Below are 24,556 nucleotides of genomic sequence, written 5' to 3'. Positions count from 1 at the left end.
CTCAGGGAAGAAGTGAGGTGGGCAGTTTCCCTTCGAATCACAGCCTTTCAAAATGCACTGCTTGCTTGATGTTTGTGGAGCAATCGCATACGGGACATGATATTGCCATGGGGGGGATGTCTTTGTGTGTGCTCAATGTAAGGAAATCAGGTGACAACTGAGCATTGTTATGGGCCTATATGAGAGCTTGAAGGACAGGGTGGATGCCCTCGAAGGACCTAAATTGAGGGGCGCATCAAGCTCTCAGCTGCTCACATCAATGCCATAGCTTGCACTTGATCATCACGCAACACAGTGGCAACCCCCAAGGCAGAATGAGCTGTTCCCACAGGAACTAGTAGTTGTTGGTGACTCTATTGTCAGGGAAACAGGGAAAATGGTATGTAAAAAGGATAGATGGAACAGGACAGGGTATGTCTGCCAGGGGCAAAGGTTGATGACGTTGTACAGCGGATATCATCTTTTATGGGCACAAAAGATAATATTGTTGTACACGTTGGCACTAATGATATTAAGAGTAGGAGACCGGAGGAATTTCTTAACAAGTGAAGGTTACTGTTGAAAAAAAGCTGTGAATTAGGGTTGAATTTGAAAGTGTCTGCAATTCTGCCCAGACACGATAGGAGGGAGTATATGACGAGAGCCTTGTCGATCAATTCGGCCGCGGAAAGATTGTGCAAGGCTCGAAGGGTAGAATTTTTTTCAGCCTGGTCTGTACTTGTTAACAGGAGAAACTGCTTCTATAGGGATGAGATACACTTAAATAGAAAAGGTGCAAGAATATTTGCTGATGGTATCGAGGCAGTGTTAGGTGGGTCGGAAAACTGCTAGCTTGGGGGGATACAAGGACTAATAGATTAGCAGTAGCCACTGGCAGAGGAGAAAGTGATTCTTGCACTGCTTCTATTGGAATGACCAGCAGCCTGGAAAACAAGATGCATGGTATTTCAGAGACTGCTGGGAGCCATTGCGATACAAGTAAACACATGGATTGTGTTAGAGTAGCTTAGAATAGGAACAGGTGCACTAATTATATGTACAACCAATGCTAGGACTTTGGTAAATAAATTTGATGAATTTGAGGTATTGCTCAAAACATCAAAGGCAGATATTGTTGGGATATCAGAGACGTGCTATCACACAAATATAAGAAATACAGAACTGGAATTTAGGGAGTACAATGTATACAGGAAGGATAGACAGGATAGGAAGGGAGGAGGGATTATGCTACTAGTTAAGAAACATATAAAATCCAAGGAAGTGAAGCCAGTTGAGATCGCTGGACAGTGCAGTGTCGAGTCAGTTTGGTGTGACATAAGCATTAGGAGATCAAAATTGAGAGTAGGGGTGTGTTATAGGCCTAATGACTCTGATGAGTATAATAAGAAACTGTACAGGTAAATAGAGTGGGCCAGTAAATCAGAGTCTTATAATAGGGGATTTTTAATTTCCCAGATATTGACTGGAATTTGGGGGCTGGTCACTCACACACTAGCAAGGCTTTTGTGGATTTATTGGATGATTGTTTTCTACATCAGTTCGGGAGGCAACTAGAGGAAGTAATACTTTTGATCTGATTATCAGTAGTGATTCTTCATGCATTAAGAATCTGCAGTTAAAGGAACCACTAGGTGGCAGTGATCACAGTGTGCTGAAGTGTAATTTACTCAAAGAGGTAACTACCATCAGAGGTAAAGGGAAGGGTTTTTGCTTTCGTAAAGGCGACTACGATGGTCTTAGACAGTATTTAAATTCTATACAGTGGGACCAACTGATGATGTTACCAACAGCAAATTCAAAATGAGAAGCATTCAAAGAATTTATCTTGGAAGCTACAAGGCTTTACAATTCACAAAGAAGGATCAAAGGCTGACACAACTAAGAAATATTGTTCAAGGTTTAGGCCTAAATGGATGTTAGATAAACTAATGAGACATATGGCAGAGAAGAAAAATGCATGGGATACATATAAATTAATGGGTGACATGAAAGCCTATGATAGATATAAGCTGGTCTGTAAACAAGTAGCAAAAGAGATTAGGCAAGCAAAGACAGATTATGAGAAATCCTTGGCAAAGGATGCAAAGAAAAAAAGAAAAGAGTTCTTTACCTATGTAAACTCTAGAAGTTAGGGACCAATCAGATTGGTCCACTGGATATTGATGGTTCAACTGTTGATGATCCTGCTCAGGTGGCTAACAAACTAAACGAGTATTTTGCATCTACATTCACACATGAGGAGTTATTCAGGAAGGGGAATGCCAGAGGTGAAGTAAACTCTGGCAGTGAGCTAGATGATTTTGTAATATCTGAGAGGAAAGTGGAGGAGAAATTGTTCAGGATAAACATAAAAAAGGCACTTGGGGTGGATGGGATCTATCCAGTTATATTAAAGGAGGCAGCAAAGGAAGTAAGCAAACCCTTAGCCATAATTACGAGAGCTTCTTTGGACTCAGGGGAGGTACCCATAGACTGGAGATGTGCATTGTGAGCCCAATTCACAAAGGAGGATCAAAGGCTGGCACAAGTAATTATACACCTGTTAGTTTAACTTCTGTTCCCGGAAAATTAATGGAGGCACTGGTTAAAGAAGCACTGCAGGATCATCTAGACAAGACTTCAGTTATAGCTCGGACACAGCATGGTTTTGTTAAGGGGAAGTCTTGCCTGACCAATGTGATTGGATACTATGATGCAGTCACAAAAGGACTGGAGGCAGGGAATAACTTTGATATTATATATTTGGATCTTAGAAAGGCTTTTGATACTGTTGCACATGGAAGACTGCTGCACAAATTGGAGCAGTGTGGCACTGGAGGCAAATTGCTGCTATGGATAAAGGGATGGTTGAGGGGAAGAAGACAGAGAGTGGTAATTAATGGACACTGCTCATTGTGGACTAATGTTATTCATGGAGTCTCTCAGGGTTCAATGTTAGGTCCATTGTTGTTTTCTGTATTTATAAATGATATTGATGATGGTATATGAAGTTTAATGTTGTCCAAGTTTGCAGACGATACAAATGTTGGAAAGGCTGTTAAGGACACTACTGACAGTATACTGCTGCAACAGGATCTGGGAAGGTTGAGCAGATGGGGTGAGAGGTGGCAAATGAAGTTTAACATCGACAAATGTAAAGTACTACATATGGGAAACAGTAACCCCAGAGCAACGTATCAACTCTGTGGTACTACACTGACAGTGGTAGAGAATGAAAAGGACCTGGGGGTAATTGTGCAGGCAGATATGAAGTTCTCTGAGCAGTGCAGACGGGCTGCAAGAGTAGCTCATGGTGTCTTGTCAATGATATATAGGAATTTTTCTAGCAGGGATAAGGAGGTGATTATTCAATTGTATAAGGCAATGGTCAAGCCATACCTTGAGTACTGTATACAGGTCTGGAAGCCTCATTTCAAGAAGCATGTAGAGCTGCTGGAACGAGTACAGAGAAGGGCAACAAGATTAGTGAATGGAACAAAGGGTTGCTCTTACGAAGAAAGGCTTAAATTTTGCAAATTACAGTGCCTGTATGAGACTAGGCACCGGCGAGGTGATCTGACAGAGGTGTATAAAGCCTTGAATGGTTTGAGCATGCTCAATGCTGATGGGATTCTTCCTCTTGCTCGGAATAATCACCTGAGAGGGCATAAATTCAAATTTAGGAAAGACAGATGTAGGATAGATGTGTGGAAATTTGCCTTTATCCAGTAGGTAGTTGGTTGGTGGAACAGACTTCCATCCCTTGTTGTGGAAGTTGATAGCCTAAATAAATTTAAGGCTCAGCTGGACAGGTATTTTGAACGAATGGGGGTGAAAATGAGAGTGGGTTTTTTTTTTGCTGATGCAGCATAAGCTTGCTTTCTTGCATCATATGCCTCTACTAATGCTATGTGACTATATTTCCTGAATGAAGAATAAGTCGAGAGAACAATAAATTCCATCTGGAATTTATTCTTCTCTCGACTTCCAGCCATTTATCATTATTATGCCAATGACTTGTCCCAGATGATATTATTTGGTTTTTTTAGGAGCATTAGCAACTAAAGATATATTGCTCCGGGAATATGCTGTTGTTATTCCCTGACCTTTCTGCATCCTCCGTATTTGGTGGTCACAGGCTCGAACCCTGGTCTAATCAAGAAGCGTGTGCTATGCCCTGCTGCTGCTCCTGCCCACCTGGCTACAGAGGTGCTATGTCCCAGATAAGTACACTGAGTGATCACTGAATTATGACCACCTACCTAATACTTTGTAGATCCTCCTTTTGCCCTCAGTACAATAGCTATCTGATGTGGCATTGATTCAACAAGATGTCTGAAGCGTTCGGGAAGTATGGCCAACCAAGCCATGTGTAATGAGGTCAGCAATGCAGGTATGGACACAATTTGTATCCAGATGCCTGATATGCCTTTCCACAGTGTCCCACAAGTGCGCTATAGGATTGATATCGGGGGAGTTCGGAGGCCAATCGATATGCTGGAAGTCAGGCCTGTGTTCCTCAAACCATTTTCGCACAACAAGGGCTCGATGACTTGGCGCATTGTCATCTTGGAAGACACCATCACCATTTGGAAAAAGTGTAACATAGGGGGGTGTACAAAGTCAGAAAGCAGTTGATGATAACGGAAAACACTGATACGTCGTTCCACATGCACCAGGGTCCAAGTTCCTGCCAGTGAAACATGCCCTACACCATACAACTGCCTCCACCAGCCTGCACTTTTGATACCATGCATGATGGATCAAGAGCCTCATGCTGTTGATGCCAAATCCGTACACTACCATCCACGGTGTGGAGTAAATAACGTGACTCATCCGACCAGCTCACCTTCTTCCAGTCTTCTAAAGTCTAGCTTGCATGCTGTTTGCACCAGGCAAGTCTTTTATGCCAATGAACCTTGGTTAGGAGAGGATGCCGTAGGGGTCGTCTGCTGGTATAGCAGACATGTGAGCGTGCGACGCATGGTCATGGCACATATTGTTCCTGGTTGGCCCATGTTGTATTAGGTAGTCAACTCTTCAACACTGCTTCATCTGTTTGCCTGTATGAGTCGTCAGATCCGGCACTCACCTCTAACATCAACCTTTCGCTGACCTCTGCAGTTTTGCAATCAGGTCATTATTTGACCATTTCGATACCAGACCTGGTACACTTTAACTACGATGGCTCTCGAACACCCCACCAGTTCAGCTGTTTGGGAAATTGAGGCACCAGCTCATCGAGCACCCACAATCTGTCCTTTATCAAAAGTCTGATAAATCCTTCCTTTTACCCATCACACTCGGAATTTTACTACCTACTGAACGACTGACACGTTATCTATGCTATGTTGTTTGTTTATTTGTTATTTCGATTTTAGGAGCATTAGCAACTAAGGCCATATTGCTCCGGGATATGCGGTGGTCATTCCCTGATCTTTCCACATCCTCCGTATTTGGTGGTGACGGGCTCGAACCCCGGTCTAATCATGAAGCCTGAGCTACGCACTCTATGCTATGTAGGTTGACTAACTGCACGCTCTCGTACACGTGGTCAACGGGTCACATTCAGTTTTCATAGGAGTGGTCATAATTCAGCGATCATTCAGTGTATATGAATCCACCTTTTCAATTACTGCTCCTTCAATGATTATATCCTTTTCTGTGGCATACTTGTTCATCATTACTTTTGTTTTAGCCATATTCATCTTTAGTCCGAAATCCTTACCAACTCTGCATAACTAATTAAGATTTTAATTTAATTCTTTGGGATCATGGTTTATGACCACAATGTCATCTGCCAATTGTAATAGTTTAGGTACTCTCTATTCACATCAATTCCTTTCTGCGACCAGTCTAATCTTTTGAAAGCTTCTTCAAGGGCAGCAGTAAACGACTTCGGAGATATTGTGTCTCCTTGTCGAACTCCTTTCTCAATTTTAAATTTGCTACTGTCTTTGTCTAGTCTAATAAAGGACGTAGTGTTCTCATATATTTTCTTAAAAATCATAATATATAGGATATCTACGCCTTGTCTTTTCAGTGCCCAAAACATTACCTTACGCTGTACGGAATCAAATGCCTTTTCATAATACACAAATGCCAGGCATAATGGTGTTTTATATTCATTTGCTTTCTCCATTAGCTGTGATATTACGTGAAGGTGATCCATAGTTGACAATCCTGTCTGAAAGCCAGCTTGCTCTTTTGGTTGATTCTCATCAAGTATTCTTTCTAATCTGTTAGTAATGACTCTTGTGAACAATTTGTAGATGCGGGATAACAAGCTAATTGGTCTATAATTTCCAATTTATCTCCTTTCTTATGCAGCAAAACTATGATGGCATTATTCCACTCCTTAGGCGTCATGCCTTTTCTAATGCATTTTGTGAAGAGTCTTGCCAGTTTCTGTGTCATGTCTCTTCCTCCCAATTTTAACAACTGTACAGTAACTTCATTTTCCCCAGAGGCATTCTGATCCTTCATTTTCTTCAATGCATGTTCTGCTTCATCGGGAATGATATCAGGTATGTCGTATGTGTTGCTAATTTGTGATCCATCTTCCTCACTGCTGTCATCATTCCCTCGCTCCTTGTATAATTCTCTATAGTAGTCTTCTGCTATTTCAATTATGCCTTCTCTGCTATTTATAAGTACACCATCGCTATTTTTCAGTTTCAGTATCATTTGTCTTTCTGTATTACTGCTCATGGCTGCTGATTTAAGTCCTTTGTTTTCCCTTAATGCTTGTTATACTTTTCTTGTGTTAAATCTTCTTATGTCCTCTCTGAGTCTCTTTCTAATGGCTTTGCATAACTCAGTATACTCAATTTTATCCTTTTCAGTGTTTATCTTGCTCTTCATTTGTCATCTTCGCTTCATCATAACAAGTGTCATGATGAACAAATAATACAAAGACCTTTGTATTATTTACTCGAGTCAGTTTTTCCTTTCTTTTCTTACATCTATATCAAATGTGCATCTTACCATTCTGTGATCACTTCCAACATTTACCTTGTTCAGGATGGTTCCTTGACTAATTTTTTCTTCTTTGGATTTTTTTTACCTATATGTTTCTCTGGCTTTATCACTTTCAGAAAGTTGTACTATTCCTCATTGATATCTTGGTCCTGAACAGTCTGCAGAAGCTCAAACTTGTTCTTAAGTTCCAGTACATACTGCTTTTTCTCCTCTTCTGTTATCTCAAAGACCTTTGTATTATTTACTCGAGTCAGTTTTTCCTTTCTTTTCTTACATCTATATCAAATGTGCATCTTACCATTCTGCGATCACTTCCAACATTTACCTTGTTCAGGATGGTAACATGATTCACGATATATCTTCTGTTAGTGAGGGTGACGTCGATTTCGTTAGTTGCTAATCCATTTGGGCTCTTCCATGTCCACTTTCTGTTCACCCTTTCCTTGAAAAAAAGTGTTCATTACTGACATTCCTTGAGAAATGTCAGTAATGAATACTTTTTCAACAAATTCCACAAGTATTTCACCTCTTTCCTTTCTTTTGCCAATTCCAAAATTTTCCATAGTACTCCTTTCTGCACTGTTTTGTCTCTTTCTAACCTTAGCATTGAAGTCCCCCATAATGATAGTGTAGTGGGTTTTCTGCTAATCAAAAGACTCCCAATTTCGGTGTACATTTCTTCAACCTCTTCATCACCATGGCTCGATGTTGGTGCATAAATCATTATAACCTTTAGCTTGTACCTCCTAGTAATCCTGGGTAGTAGTCTTGACACCCTTGGTGATGTACTTTTTAATTACAAAATGTTGGTTTTTATATCTTTATGGACCAGAAAGCCAACTCCACCGTCGCTCCTTTCACTGTTTCCATTGGTGTACAGCAGATTTCCCCTTTATAAACTTATAAGTGATTCATTTCTTCTTCTTGTTTCAGCCAAATAAATGATATTCCAATTCACATTTTCTAATTTCCTATCTTCACCGATGAGCGATCTTATATTGTAACAGGCCAAGTTCAGTTTTCGTCATGGCAGCCTGGTTGTACTCAGAGATTCTTAACATCCTCTGCTTCTACTCTGATCCTCTCATTGCCATAAGAGGCGGGAGTGAAAGCTGCTGGGGACTGAGGGCCATTTGTTTCGTCGTGCTGTCATGTGCTGGAGGGTTTGGTCTTTTCCTCTTTACATTAGCCACATTACGAATCAAATGCTAGTAAAATAAGTTGTGAGTTTCTTAGGATAAGCACTAAGCAAAAATGATGCATCAGTATACTGACTGACATTGGGAAACATTGTGTTTTCAGAATCTTTTTTTTTTTTTTTTTTTTTTATGAGAACCCCAAACACGAGAGGTATTAGAACCTATAGTACTTAGTACCGTGCTTGGGTTGGAGGTTGAGAAGACGAAAGAAGATATTTGTTGATATTGGACTTGAACTGCTGTAGATTGTAATTTTCAGGAAATACGTATGAAGGAAGGTTGTTCCAGAAAACGGCAGTTGAATGAATAAATGAGGAAGATGAAAAGTTGGTTCTGTGGGTTTGAAGTTGGACAGTAAATGGATGTTGGCTGGTGGCGGCACGTGTTCGGACTGTTTTGAAAGAGAGAGCGGGAATTATAGAAGCCAATTCAGAAGAATAGTGCGTCTATAAGAAAGCGAGTGGAGAGACTCTGTTAGAGATGAATCATTAATTAACCTAACTGCCCTCTTCTGAATGGAATCAAGAAACCTGAGAGAGGTTTTGGGGGCACCACCCCAGATGTGGGAACAATATTCCATGGCAGGGCAGATTTGCGATTTATACAGAGTGAGCAGCTGTTTGGAAGAAAAGTAACGCTGAGAGCGAAAGAGAAAACCAAGTTTTTTAGATGCAGAGGAAGCAATATTTGTAATGTGCTTGTGCCAAGAGAGATTAGAAGTCAGGGTAATCCCCAAAAGAGATATATCATTTTGCCTAGAAATCGGAGTGTCACTAAAGATAAGCATAGGAGCAGAAGAATCCTTTTTGCTAGATATAAGACAAGACTGAGTTTTAGAAGGGTTGAAATCAACTAAGTTGTCTTTGCCCCACTGGAGAATTACCTGAAGATCGGCATTTAAGGAATTGGCAGCAGATTTTCGAGAACTTGAAGTTGATTGAGCTGGACAAGGTTTCTCAAAATGGAAAGTTGAATGCAATGTGCTATCATCGGCAAAACTATGGATAGGATTTCCAGTCAATGGAAGAAGGTCATTGATATTCAAGAGGAAAAGAGTGGGGGAAAGAACTGAACCTTGGGGGACACCGGCATTAGTGGAGAAGTTAGAAGACAGAGAGCCATCTACCATCACCCTCAGTGAGCGATCAGAGAGAAAACTGGATAACCAATTACTAAAAACAGTTGGCAAACCATAAGATGGAAGCTTGTTTAGAAGACCTTTATGCCATACACGATCAAAAGCCTTTGAGATGTCAAGAGCAACTACTTGTGTTTCACCGAACCTTTCCATTGAATTAGTCCATAAATTGGTAACATAAGCCAGAATATCACCAGTGGATCGACACTGACGGAATCCATACTGGCGATCGTTGATCAGACGGAAGGTTTCTAGGTAGTTTAAGAGTTGGCGGTTAATCGATTTCTCCATTACTTTAGAAAGAGTAGAAGTAATTGCAATTGGACGATAATTGGATGGGAGGGATTTATCACCCTTTTTAGGAACTGGCTGGATATGAGCAAATTTCCAAGCAGAAGGAAAAACACCTTTGGAATAAGAAAGTGAAAAAAGGCGGCAAAGAATAGGAGTAAGTTCAAGAGCACAGGTTTTGAGAACAAGTGGAGAAATACCACCAGGACCTGGAGCTTTCTTAGCATCAAGATTCATCAAAATCCTTCTGATATCCTTTTGACGGAAGACCACAGGAGGCATTGAATGGAGCGTGATAGGAATGGTGGGAGGTGTTTTACGAAGATCATTAATACATGAGCTCGAAGAAAAATGGGATGCTAGCAGGTCAGCTTTATCCTTGGCTGAAGTGACAACAGAACCATCTGGTTTGGAAAGAGGTGGGAGCAGAGATGGGCAAAAGTTGCGGCCAATAGCTTTGGCAAGAGACCAGAATGCTTGGCTACCATTAGGGCAAGAAGCAAGTTTTCTACTCTTAGCCTGTTCAAACTCTAGTTTGGACTGATTAATAACTGCTTTACAATTGTTGCGAGCTTTGGTGTAAGCAGAAAATGAAACTGAAGAATTAGAAACAAGCCAATTACGATATGCAACATTCTTCTCTTGGACAGCCTTAGCACATTTATTGGAAAACCAAGGTTTAGATAAAGGACGAGATTTTAAAGTGGAGTGTGGGATAAAGGATTCCATTCCTGCAAGAATAATTTCACTGACACGATCTGAGCAAACGCTGACATCAGAAGTTTTGAAACAGTAATCAGACCAAGGAAAAGAAGAAAAGAAGTCTCGCAGGTCATCCCATTTTGCATTCTTGTAATGCCAAACAATACGAGGTTGGGAATAGCCATGAGATAAAGGTTCCATTGGAGAACAGACAATCACCAAGTTGTGATCTGAAGTGCCTAAAGGACCTCTGACTTCAACTTTGTACTTAGAAGGGTTGTTTGTGAGAAAAAGATCAAGCGTATTGGCTGTATGATTAGGATTGTCCAGTATTCTTGTAGGTAAATGAACAATCTGTGCTAGGTCATTAGTAATTGCAAAAGCCTCAGCATCTCGACCAGATGGGTCGGTGTGACTAGAAAACAGAAGCCAGCTGGAGTTGTGAACGTTAAAATCACCAAGGAAAATTACCTCACTGTCAGGAAAGTTGGACTGGAGAAAGTCAAGTTGCAAAGAGAGGAAGTCATAGAGCTCCAAGGGATTAGTGGAGTTGGGAGAACGGTAGAGACAACAGATGAATTTTACACAATGAGGTAGAGAGATTTTAAGCCAGAGAAGATCAAAGAGAGGGGATTCCAAATTGCCAATTCTCTGACAGGGAATATCAGAATGGACATATGCACAAGTACCACCTTTGAGGCGAAAGGAATCATACAGCAAATAATTTGGACATCTGAGATGAGCAGTAGTTGAATCAACTGATAACTGAGATTCAGTCAGAAAACGTACATGGGGTTTGGAAGACTGCAAGTGGAAATGGACATCGTTGAGATTGGAATTGAGACCACGTATATTTGTGAAATGAATTAGGAAGTCCTTGGGAGGTTTAGATCTTTTCGCAGATAAGCTTGCTCTATTATTTTGACAATTGTCAAGACTGGAGATGTGCAATCCCCATAGACTGGAGATGTGCAAATGTAACCCCAATTCACAAAGGAGGATCAAAGGCTGACACAAGTAATTATAGACCTGTTAGTTTAACTTCTGTTCCAGGTAAATTAATGGAGGCACTGGTTAAAGAAGCACTGCAGGATCATCTAGACAAGAATTCAGTTATAGCTCAGACGCAGCATGGTTTTGTTAAGGGCAGGTCTTGCCTGACCAATTTGATTGGATACTATGATGTAGTCACAAAAGAACTGGATGCAGGGAATAACTTTGATATTATATATTTGGATCTTAGAAAGGCTTTTGATACTGTTGCACATGGAAGACTGCTGCACAAATTGGAGCAGTGTGGCATTGGAGGCAAATTGCTGCTATGGATAAGGGGATGGTTGAGTGGCAGAAGACAGAGAGTGGTAATCAATGGACACTGCTCAACGTGGACTAATGTTATTAGTGGAGTTCCTCAAGGTTCAGTGTTGGGTCCATTGTTGTTTTCGGTGTTTATGAATGATATTGATGATGGGATATCAAGTTTAATGTCTAAGTTTGCAGATGATACAAAGGTTGGCAGGGTCGTTAAGGACACTAGTGACGCTATGCTGCTGCAACAGGATCTGGAAAGGTTGAACAGATGGGCTGAGAGGTGGCAAATGAAGTTTAACATTGACAAATGTAAAGTACTACATATGGGTAACAGTAACCCCAGAGCAATGTATCAACTCTGCGGTACTACACTGACAGTGGTGGAGAATGAAAAGGACCTGGGGGTAATTGTGCAGGCAGGTATGAAGTTCTCTGAGCAGTGCAGACGAGCTGCAAGAGTAGCTCATGGTGTCTTGTCAATGATATACAGGAATTTTTCTAGCAGGGATAAGGAGGTGATTATTCCCTTGTATAAGGCAATGGTTAGGCCACATCTTGAGTACTGTATACAGGTCTGGAGGCCTCATTTCAAGAAGGATGTAGAGCTGCTGGAACGGGTACAGAGAAGGGCAACAAGATTAGTAAATGGAACAAAGGATTGCTCTTACGAAGAAAGGCTTAAGTTTTGCAAATTACAGAGTCTGGAGACTAGGCACCGGCGAGGTGATCTGATAGAGGTGTATAAGGCTTTGAATGGTTTGAGCATGCTCAATGCCAATGGGATTCTTCATCTTTCTCAGAATAATCACCTCAGAGGGCATAAATTCAAATTGAGGAAGGACGGATGTCGGATAGATGTGCAGAAATTTGCCTTTGGCCAGCGGGTGGTTGGTTGGTGGAACCGACTTCCATCACTTGTTGTTGAAGTTGATAGCCTAAACAAATTTAAATCTCAACTGGACAGGTATTTCGAACGAACGGAGGGGTGAAATGGGAGAGGGTTTTTTTTTTTTTTTTGGCTGATGCTGAATAAGCTTGCTTTCTTGCATCATATGCCTCTACTAATGCTAATGCTAATTCATGGTGTATTCAATAGTAAGAAAAAGTGGGTGGGACATGCTGTATGATGTAATGAAATTTTTGGATATGGCGTACATGTGGTAAGAATATACCCAGATCCTTGACATAACGTGGCCTCGACAATGCTCCCCGCATACACACTACTCGGACTCCCTCCAGTCACTATCTGGCAGAGTAGAGGTAGCAAGATTATACACTAGCTGATCCGGAAGCCTCCTAGAGAGTTACCAATAAGTTTGGTCCGGTGTACTATCTAGCGGCCGGCCTGCGAACACCGTTTTAGAGCTGTACCCTCGAAATGTAAGGAATATTGGATCTCGCCACGACATTCATCATAACCTCAAAAATCATCAATCATACTGCATGATGGAAGAGATAGGGAAGGGTTGGCCAGAACTTAGCTCTAGAGACTAAACATGGGTTCCACCACTTCAAGCCTCCAATAAGCAAAGTGGTGGTATTTCACCGGTTGATGAGAGTCATCTACCACCTAGTACTGCCTGGTAACATAGAGGGGCAGCGTTCCTCCATGTGGTGTGGGCGCCACACCTCGACCCCTGCTTACGTTGGTTCACACCTGGGTGGTCACCCACCATGTAATTGTGCATGAAGGTTATACCCAGGATTACTAACAGTCCCACCATCGTGAAGGTGCAAGCAGAGGATTTGGCTGTCATAGACCGTCCGGACTTCGCCGAAATTGGGTCCACTTGACTTGAGTGTCACCCGAATATCAGTTCCATCAGCGTTTTAGACTCCCAGGTAGCAAGAACAGCTTGTCTGGCATGTCTGAGAGAATGTCTGTGACAACCTCAAGGACCAATCTATGGCAAAGTTTCCTGTAGATTTATATAACTTACAATTGCCACTACAGCAAATTTTTTTTAACATAACATAACATATATGTTTAGAATGTAATGGCCAGGAAACTTTCCTAAGGTGAATTGCTATAACTGTCACAGTAGCAATATTACTTTGCCCCTATTAGAACATGGCTGAATCTTTCTACTGTAGTTGATGGTCTGTGCACTTTATTACCAACAGCTCTTTACAATATTAGGTTTCAGAAACTGATAATTTTAAAAAATCCATTAAACACTAGTGCCAATACTGCCATACTAATGAAGTTTTACTATGTGAAATGAATAGCTTGAAGGAGAAAATAAATTGATTGCAGGGTCATGCATGTAGTAAACCAGTGGTTCTCAACTTTTCTGACTAAGGTATCCCCTGGAAGTTCAGTGAGTGCCTCAGGTACCCCATACTATTATCATAGGCATAGAAGCTAAGAAAGGGGGAAGTTTTTTGGTTTTTTGCATGTGTGTACTGTATCATGGAACTAAAAAATAATTGCTACTCTTTAAATTTTAAGCTAAAAAAAGTATTATTAAGACTCCAAGTTAAAAAATAAAAATAGACTTACTCAATGAATCTAATGAGAGTTGAAAGAATAAATCTAATGCTGCAACAGATTTTCAGCAATTTTGCTGAAATTAGATGTCAAAGCTGATAATTGACAGTGAATGTCTGCTGAAGCACCAAGTCTGTGTCTCTTTTTTGATTTTGTGTCCCAATATTTGGCAAACTCACATTCACATAACTAAGTTGTCACAAATAGTAAAAGTTTATGAACTGCTTTGTCTGATATATTAGGAAAAGAGTCCAACAAACTTTTAGAGTGAAACACTAAAAATCTTTTGTTGGAGTGAAGTGTCACAAGAGGTATCAATCGGTTCTTCTTCTTCTTTTGTGGACAAGACAGAGGAGTTTCAGTTTTTCGAGACAGGGTTAGCTATCCATCTGTAATTTTCAATGTCTGTATTGACAGGAAAATATTCTTCAAAAGCGATTGACAGGAAAATATTCTTCAGAAGGGAATGACAGCAGTGTGAGGTGGTCAATTACTGCTTTTTGTAAGTATGACTCTGTGGAGATATTTTTTCAACAAGATATGCAGTAAAAGTATCGAAGGTATCATATTGTTCTTCTTCAGCTCTCTTTCTCCAAAGAATAATTTTATCTTTGATTGCAGAGATTTTATCATTAGCCATGAGAAGCATTGTGTTTTGAAGTGACAGATTCAGTGTGTTCAGTTTGTCAAATATATCAGCAAGGTATGCAGCCCTTGTGAATTGATACCTTGTGAATTATAATCATTAGATATAAAGCCAACTAATCTCTGCAGTTTATCTCAAGTTGTTTTACTTGTGGCTTTAGCTTTATGATCAGTAAGAAACATCGCAATTTCAGAGTGTAATTCCGAGAATCTCATCAGCACTTTATCTTACCTCAGCCAACATGCTTCAGTGTAAAAAAGTAAGCAGTCATAGTCGCTGTCCATTTTGTTGCCAATCTTCTGGAAAAACCTTGTATTTAAACCACTAGGTTTCACATAACTGATGATTTCTATTAGTGTTTTAAAAATATCTTTCAGTTTTAGTTTTGCAGAAATGTTTTTTTTACAGGTAAATTTTTCCCGTGGAGTAAATAGTGACTACTTGAACAGGAAGGGTGTGTTGCTGCTCTGATTTTTGTAACAACACCTGAAATGGGATCTTGCATAGCCTTAGCACTGTCAGTACAGACATCAATACACCTCTTCCTGTTGAGTTCATGAGCATAAAAAAAAAGCTGTCAATTTTTTCAAAAATATCAGCTCCTGTTGTAGTGATTTTCAAATCGTCACAGATAAGAATATTCTCGCACAGCTCACCATTATACACGTATCGAACAAACTAACAACACAGCTAGGCTACTGACATCCATATTCTCAGCAAGTTGCAAGGTAAAATAAGGTAGTAAATTAAGTCTACAAATGAGCTCATTGAAAATATCAGCTGAGCAAAGTTAAATTCTTCTTTTTACAGTGTCATTAGAGAGTAGGACCTGTTTTATTTTTGCTGATTCATTGGGTCCTAATATGTCTTTGCACAGGTCAATCGTGCATGGCATTATCAAATTTTCACCAACAGTGTGGGCCTCTCCTTGACAAGTAATGTGATAGCTCACTTTCAGTGAGGCTTCTAATAATTCTTTTTCATGACTCACAAATATAGATTTCACCAACAGTCTTTTTTCGTGTAATACTTCTTTTTCTCTTTGAAACAAGCAATGGATTTGCCTTTCAAGTCTCGATGATTTCTTTCAAAATGTCTCATCAACAGAGAGGGTTTCATACAGTTATTGCTGAGTTTCAGTTCACGTATTAAAGACAGAGGGATTTGATTCTGCTTATTACCACAATAACAGAAGCCATATTTCACATATTCACTTTGATAATGTTGCCATTTTTTTTTTTTTTTTGGTTCTTAATTAGAGCTGATTTGCTTGTAGACAGACTTGGTGAATGGTCATGATTACACTCACCACTTAGACCTGTCATACTGAGGTGTTCTCATCTTTGCACCTTTTCTCAGGATTTTCTGTTCTCTCCATAAAATCTAATTTTCTCTTTGTTCCCTTTACTAAAAATTGTTATTATTATTATTATTGTTAGCCATATGGTGCAAGGAAGCCTGTGGCTTATGCTGCACCATCCAAAAAAAAAATTTCCCATGTTACCCTGAGAGAGAGAGAGAGAGAGAGAGAGAGAGAGAGAGAGAGAGAGAGAGAGAGAGAGTCAGAAGTAGAAGGGAATCACCAAGAAGTCAAGAAAGAGAAGAATGATGATGTCCAGCTCAGGACCCTGGGTTTGCCAAGCCCATACTCACATTTATCCATGATTGGATGGTGTGAAATAAAAATTAAAAATAGTTACCCAGAAAATCCATCATGTCGCTCCAGCACAAACTTACAACACAGAACACAATACAAGTCATATCTATTGTACATCTATATTTTTAAGAGGGTAAAATAGCTAAAAACTGGCTGTATATTTGTTTAGATATATTCAGCATTCAGTTCTCTAGTAATTTTTGTAAACAACAAAATGAGTTTTGTTGTTTACAAAAAAATGAATAATTACTGTAAACACCCATTTTCTCCTCTCAGCTGGGGATACAATAAAAGATTATATCTGTGGAACACTAATTACAAACAGCTACCTCTGGAGGGAAATATGGCTATTGTTTGTCAATTGCGGTAATTAGCTACAAAGCAAATTTTTGTAAACAACACACATGACATAATTTTGTCGACTAGAAGTTACATTTAACATAACAAAAACTGCTAAGGACTAAAAGAGATAAAAATATAGACAAAGTGACAAGTGATTTATGTAGAAATCACGTGACTTCACTTCGGCACTATGATAGGCTGGACAGTTTGGTTTTGATTTAGTTTTCTCAAAGATAAATTTTAAGGCATCAGAAATAAATATATGATAAAATCAGTAAACTTTTGCAATTAGCTGAAAAATATTTTGCTAAAAACTAAGCATATGAAAATCCACCATTTTGGCTGCATGTGCAAGGTACCCCCCTTCCCCAAGGGTACACATACCCCTGGTTGAGAACCATGGCAGTAAACTATTCAAACTAATCTCAAAATTATTCACTAGGACTTATCAATTCATTTTTAAAAATAATTTTTTATATCTGTAGATCAGCTGAAATTATCAGATGAATATACTGAAGAGATTTTCACCTGAAACCTTTTTAAGCTGGTATTCAACAATGATGCAAACTTAACGACAAGGAAAACATCCCATTTGAAAGCAAAACCTTATGATAAACAATTGTTCATGAAACCCATATGTATGTTTTGAGCCTAATCTTCTGCAGGGCCAGTAAATTCATAACTGATTCCTGATATCATAGCTTTCTATCACAATAAAATTTGTTCTGAGTTTCATTAATAGAAGTTACTTTGAAAAGTCAGGTGAAAGTTGCTGGTACAAACAATATAGTACATTACAAATTAAGTGAACACAAAGAAAAAAAATCTTATTAAATAAACTTTTCTGTTAGAAAAAAATCAAGATTTTTAAATTACTTGTGAGGTCCTTGAAAATTTGTTTTCAAAAAGTAGCTCAAATTGGGCAATTTGAGTTGCTGGTGCTAGAAAGACTCTGGCTAAAGATGACTGATTATTCCAATAGGATTTAAGTGCATGATGAAATTGTTTCTTACCATCAAAGAAATGTGTTAGAATAAAATTATTTGAGTGCAACTTAAAAAGATTATTGTTAATCAAAACCAAATTAACTTAATGGCAAAGATTATATAAAAGGAAGTAAAATACCTTCTTTTATTTCACATTTAGGTCCTAACCAGCCTTTAGCACAGATACACTTTCCAGATTTGCTATCACAACTACTTCCTTGAAAACATTCACAACGGTAAGCACAGGATGACCCATATCTGCTGCGTTTACACTCTACAGAAAAATTAAAAATAGTGTGAAGACATATGACAAATATAGTGTATGATTAGGTAAAAAAGTATAAAACTGATATTTATATGATGTAAAAATATTACTTAATATTTTGGAACTTATATAATAAACCTTCAAAATGTTTAAAATTATTGCATATGGTATGAATAATACAACATTACAGCTTAGCATTCATAATCCAACAAGAAATTTCTCCCCACAGATATTTCATTTTGAATATGAACATTACTATACATTATACATATCTCTACATTCTATTATGCTACTATAAGATGGTAATTAACTAAAAAAGGTGTGAATTATATGGAGCTTCCTTTTTTACCATATTAGCAAGCAAACAATCAAAAGTTTAAAAATTATGGAAATATTGCATGGCTGTACTCTACCTTTTAATTGGCCCCCAATGGATCTGATGTTATCAGTGCTAATATCATCCTGTGAAATTATAAACTAAATTCAATTGATAATTTTAAGTAAACAACAAACTGTTTTAACTAAATTATGAAGGTGAATCATAAATAATTTAAAACTTAATAATATATTTTTTAGTTTAACGGTAGAAGAGGAAATTAAAAAAAAAAAATCAAAGAATAAAAATAGAGGTTAACATTGAGAGGAAACCAATAAAACAAGTTCCCAACAATTAAATGAAATATCAAAACTTTTAAAAGGAGCACGCTACATTTCAATTTGTCCAATTAAAAACTATGACGGCATATCAGCTTTAATTATGACAAACTGCAATGTTTATTGCTTTTTCAAAACTTTGGTACTGTATTTCATTTAACCCTTCAAATTTTTGTTTTTTCATTTCTTTCAGTGCTAATCTATATTTTATTTCTTTGATTTCTTTCAATGTCAATATTTATTTTCTTTCTTTGATTTACACTGAAACAAACAAAAGTTAGTTTATGATTTTATATGGCAGTGTCAAAATATCAGTTGTGTTATGATATTAGTGGCAATGGATTCACTGAGTATTGATTACAAGATAAGAACACAACCACATGAAATTCCATAATTTTTAACCTTTAATTGCTTGCTTGCTTACTGACTCTATTTGCATTGAATCTTCCTCTATAAATTTTATGTTTGTGAAAACACTCATTGTTTATCATTTTAATTTTATTAGTTTTACATGGCTGTACATGTGTCTGTCATTAATAAGTATCCTCATTATTATTATATATATATATTAAAAAAAAAATTTTCTACTTTATATGGGATTTTTTCTGCCCTGTGACGGTTACTGGTACCAAGTGCATGGGGTAGTTGATTGTGTCTGGTTACTATTTTTATTGTTGTTACTGTTGGTCAAGGAACCATCTTACTATGCTATAGGTCAGTGTTTCTCAATCTTTTTACTCTCGTGGCACATTTTCCAAAGAAGAAAAATTTCGCGGCACACCTACGTAGTCATAGAAGAAGAAATTTCTAAATTTTGCGGCACACTTGGAAAATTTTGCGGCACACTAATGTGACGCGGCACACCCTTTGAGAAACACTGCTATAGGTGTTCAGGATTGCAGCTTTTTGGAGCTCCATGTAAGTGGGCCTACCATTGCTAGGTTCTTATGGAGGCTCTTTGGCACCATGCTGGTTGTTGATACGATGATCGGGATGGTCATTACTTGTTCCATATGCCACATGTCCATATGATTTTGGACGAGGCTACTAGGAGACGGTCGTGTTCAAAACCGCTAAGTGGATTTTTCTTATTTATTGATTTGAAATTATTGTTTTTCTAAAACTTTTGATTTAAATTTAGTAGTATAACATTATTTTGTGATTTTCTGATTAATTTGGTGTATTTATTCTTTACTCGGCCTTGTAATTTCATAAAAGTATCGGTAAGGGTTTCCTCGTGTTTTTAACTCCGCTACCGTTCGTAACTTTCCCGCCTTTGTGATACGATAGTTATATACCGTACTAGACAGCGTTAGTTGAACTTTGTTAGCAGTTAAATTGTACGTTTAAATAAATACATATAATGACTTAGATAACAAACGTAATATAATTAATTATATTTAACATAATTCATAACATAACATAATTAATTATAATTAATTAATAAATTAATAGAATCATGACTCAGACCAGAGAAGCAAAGCAAAAGGCTCAAGCTAATGGAAGTGCTGTGGCTCAGAGCAGAACTGAGGGGGGCAGTTGTCCTCTGACTCACAGCCTTATAAAATGCACTGTTTGCAGAGCAATCGGGTACGGGACATGATACTGCCAAGGGGGATGTCTTTGTGTGTGCGCGATGCATGGAGTGTATCGATATCAGGCAACAACTCGGCGTTCTTGTGGGCCTATATGAGAGCTTGAAGGACAGGGTGGATGCCCTCGAAGAAACAAAACTGAGGGGCCCATCAAGCTCTCAGCTGCCCACATCAACGCCAGAGCTTGCACTTGGGCATCGCGTGACACAGAGACAACCCCCAAGGCAGAATGCACTGGTCCCGAAGGAACTAGTAGTTGTTGGTGACTCTATTGTCAGGGAAACGGGGAACATGCTTTGTAAAAAGGATAGGTGGAACAGGACCAGGGTATGTCTGCCAGGGGCAAAGGTTGATGACGTTGTAGAGAGAATATCATCTTTTAAGGGCACAAAAGGTGATATAGTTGTACACGTTGGCACTAATAATATTAAGAGTAGGAGACCGGCAGAATTACTTAACAAGTACAGGTCACTGTTGAACAAAAGTCGAGAATTAGGGTTGAATTTGAAAGTGTCTGCAATTCTGCCCAGACACGATAGGAGGGAGTATATGATGAGAGCCTTGTCGATCAATTCGGCCCTGGAAAGATTGTGCAAGGCTCAAGGGGTAGAATTTTTTTCAGCCTGGACTGTACTTGTTAACAGGAGAGATTGCTTCTACAGGGATGGGATACACTTAAATAGAAAGGGTGCAAGAATATTTGCTGATGCTATCGAGGCAGTGTTAGGTGGGTCGAAAAACTGCTAGCTTGGGGGGAGACAAAGACCAATAGATTGACAGTAGCCACTGGCAGAGGTCAAAGAGATTCTTGCACTGCTTCTATTAGAATGAGCAGAAGCCTGAAAAACAAGATGCATGGTATTTCAGAGACTGCTGGGAGCCATTGCGGTACAAGTAAACACATGGGTTGTGTTAGGGTAGCTAAGAATATAAACAGGTGCAGGTATACTTGCGTGTACACCAATGCTAGGAGTTTAGTAAATAAATTTGATGAATTTGAGGTATTGCTCAAAACATCAAAGGCAGATATTGTTGGGATATCAGAGACTTGGTGTCACACAGATATAAGGGATGCAGAACTGCAATTTGGGGAGTACAATGTCTACAGAAAGGATAGACAGGATAGGAAGGGGAGAGGGGTTATGCTATTAGTTAAGAAACACACAAAAACCAAGGAAGTGAAGCCAGTCGACATCGCTGGACAGTGCAGTGTTGAGTCAGTTTGGTGTGACATAAGCATTGGGAGATCAAAATTGAGAGGAGTGTGCTACAGGCCTAATGACTCTGATGAGTATAATAAGGAACTGTACAGGAAAATAGAGTGGGCCAGTAAATCAGAGAGTCTAATAATGGGAGATTTTAATTTCCCAGATATTGACTGGAATTTGGGGGCTGGTTACTCACACACTAGCAGGGCTTTTGTGGATTTATTGGATGATTATTTTCTACATCAGCATGTTCGGGAGGCAACTAGAGGGAGTAATACTCTTGATTTGATTATCAGCAGTGATTCTTCATGCATTAAGAATCTGCAGATAAATGAACCACTTGGTGGCAGTGATCACAGTGTGCTGAAGTGGGATTTACTCAAAGAGGTAACTACCATTAGGGGTAAAGGGAACGGTTATTGCTTCATAAAGGCGACTATGATGGACTGAGACAGTATTTAAATTCTACACAGTGGGATCAACTGATGATGTTACCAACAGCAAATTCAAAATGGGAAGCATTCAAAGAACTTATCTTGGAAGCTACTAGGCTTTACATACCAACTAAGAAATATTGTTCAAGGTTTAGGCCAAAATGAATGTCAGATGAACTAATGAGGCATATGGCAGAGAAGAAAAATGCATGGGATACTTACAAATTAACACATGACACAGAAGCCTATGATAGATACAAGTTGATATGCAACCAAGTTACAAAGGAGGTTAGGCAGGCGAAGGCAGATTACGAGAAATCCTTGGCAAGGGATGCAAAGAAAAACAGCAAAGAGTTCTTTACTTATGTAAACTCTAGAAGGAAGGGGATGAATCAGATTGGTCCACTTGATATTGATGGGTCAACTGTTGATGATCCTGCTCAGGTAGCTAACAAACTAAATGAATATTTTGCATCGACATTCACACATGAGGAGTTATTCAGCAAGGGGAATGCCAGAGGTGTATTCAACTCTAGCAGTAAGCTACAGAATCTTGAAATAACTGGGAGTAAAGTGGAGGAGAAACTGTTGAAGATAAACACAAGAAAGGCACCCGGGGTGGATGGGATCTATCCAGTTATATTAAAGGAGGCAGCAAAGGAAGTAAGCAAACCCTTAGCCATAATTATGAGAGCTTTCTTGGACTCAGGGGAGGTACCCATAGACTGGAAATGTGCAAATGTGACCCCAATTCACAAAGGAGAATCAAAGGCTGACACAAGTAATTATAGACCTGTGAGCTTAACTTCTGTTCCAGGAAAATTAATGGAGGAACTGGTTAAAGAAGCACTGCAGGATCATTTAGACAAGACTTCAGTTATAGCTCAGACACAGCATGGTTTTGTTAAGGGGAAGTCTTGCCTGACCAACTTGATTGGATACTATGATGCAGTCATAAAAGAACTGGATGCAGGGAATAACTTTGATATTATATACTTTGATATTAGAAAGGCTTTTGATACTGTTGCACATGGAAGACTGCTACACAAATTGGAGCAGTGTGACATTGGAGGCAAATTGCTGCTATGGATAAAGGGGTGGTTGAGGGGGAGAAGACAGAGAGTGGTAATCAATGGACACTGCTCATCGTGGACTAATGTTATTAGTGGAGTCGCTCAGGGCTCAGTGTTGGGTCCATTATTGTTTTCTGTATTTATAAATGATATTGATGATGGTAAAAAAAAAGTAAAGTGCAGCCATTATCAACCCACTGCAGGGTGGAAGCCTCCTCAACAATTCATGCTGAGGGAAATGGACCATAATCTGCCACGCTGGTCCAGTGCGGGTTGGCAGATCGACCGTATTCAGCAGGCAGGGGCTTGAACCCCGGTCTACTCAAAGAGCGTGTGCTACTGCACTCCCGCTCCTGCCCACTCGGCTACGGAGGCCGTCTATTGATGATGGTATATCAAGCTTAATGTCCAAGTTTGCAGACGATACAAAGGTTGGCAGGTTTGTCAAGGACACTACTGACACTATGCTGCTGCAACAGGATCTGGAAAGGTTGAGCAGATGGGCTGAGAGGTGGCAAATGAAGTTTAACATTGACAAAAGTAAAGTACTACATATGGGAAACAGCAACCCCAGAGCGACGTATCAACTCTGTGGTACTACACTGACAGTGGTAGCGAATGAAAGGGACTTGGGGATGGTTGTGCAGGCAGGTATGAAGTTCTCTGAGCAGTGCAGATGGGCTGCAAGAGTAGCTCATGGAGTATTGTCAATGATATACAGGAATTTTTCCAGCAGGGATAAGGAGGTGATTATTCCATTGTATAAGGCAATGGTCAGGCCACACCTAGAGTACTGTATACAGGTCTGGAGGCCTCATTTCAAGAAGGATGTAGAGCTGCTGGAACGAGTACAGAGAAGGGCAACAAGATTAGTGAATGGAACAAAGGGGTGCTCTTACGAAGAAAGGCTTAAGTTTTGCAAATTACAGTGTCTGGAGACTAGGCACCAGCGAGGTGATCTGATAGAGGTGTATAAAGCCTTGAATGGTTTGAGCATGCTCAATGCTGATGAGATTCTTCCTCTAGCTCAGAAAAATCACCTGAGAGGGCATAAATTTAAATTGAGGAAAGACAGATGTAGGATAGACGTGCGGAAATTTGCCTTTAGCCAGCGGGTGGTTGGTTGGTGGAACAGACTTCCATCCCTTGTGGTGGAGGTTGATAGCCTAAATAAGTTTAAGGCTCAGCTGGACAGGTATTTTGAATGAACAGAGGGGTGAAGTGGAAGTGGGTTTTTTTTTTTTTTTTTTTTGGCTGATGCTGCATAAGCTTGCTTTCTTGCATCAAATGCCTCTACTAATGCTAATGCTAATGTCTTTGACTTTCTGTCTTAGGTCCGAGTGCTTCCTTCCACTACTAATAATAAATCGTTGTAATTAGTTATTTGTGTGGTTGTAAATTCTCTATGATTGCCAAAGAATGCAATATTTCTGATAGGTTGGTATTGATTATCCTCTATGATCACTTGGCCATATGAACGGTCAGTTTTTGCTGGATGCCAAGGATGGTTGTGCCTCTCCAGAAACAGTGCAGGGCTAAAATTTGTGAGAAAAATTTAACAAATGCATAATACAGATCCATAACGTTGCATAATACAGATCCAC

The 24,556-nt window shown here is 39.3% G+C and overlaps 1 protein-coding gene across 2 annotated transcripts in view; it reads right to left on the bottom strand.

Annotated features, from left to right (window-relative positions):
• Positions 1-24,556, bottom strand: part of LOC150089701 (uncharacterized) — a 394,377-nt gene that overhangs the window by 10,238 nt on the left and 359,583 nt on the right. For both annotated transcript variants that reach the window (XM_090389604.1, XM_090389605.1), the window contains one exon: positions 17,863-17,997. In XM_090389604.1, the coding sequence (XP_090245730.1) occupies positions 17,863-17,997 (135 nt within the window). The remainder of the gene's footprint in view (positions 1-17,862; positions 17,998-24,556) is intronic.

This window comes from Mastigoproctus giganteus, chromosome 2 (genome assembly GCF_048544385.1).
Source record: "Mastigoproctus giganteus isolate SK-2022 chromosome 2, ASM4854438v1, whole genome shotgun sequence".
NCBI lineage: Eukaryota > Metazoa > Arthropoda > Arachnida > Uropygi > Thelyphonidae > Mastigoproctus > Mastigoproctus giganteus.
The sequence above is the reverse complement of the archived record's forward strand: the minus strand, read 5'-3'. Positions and strand labels throughout refer to the sequence as shown.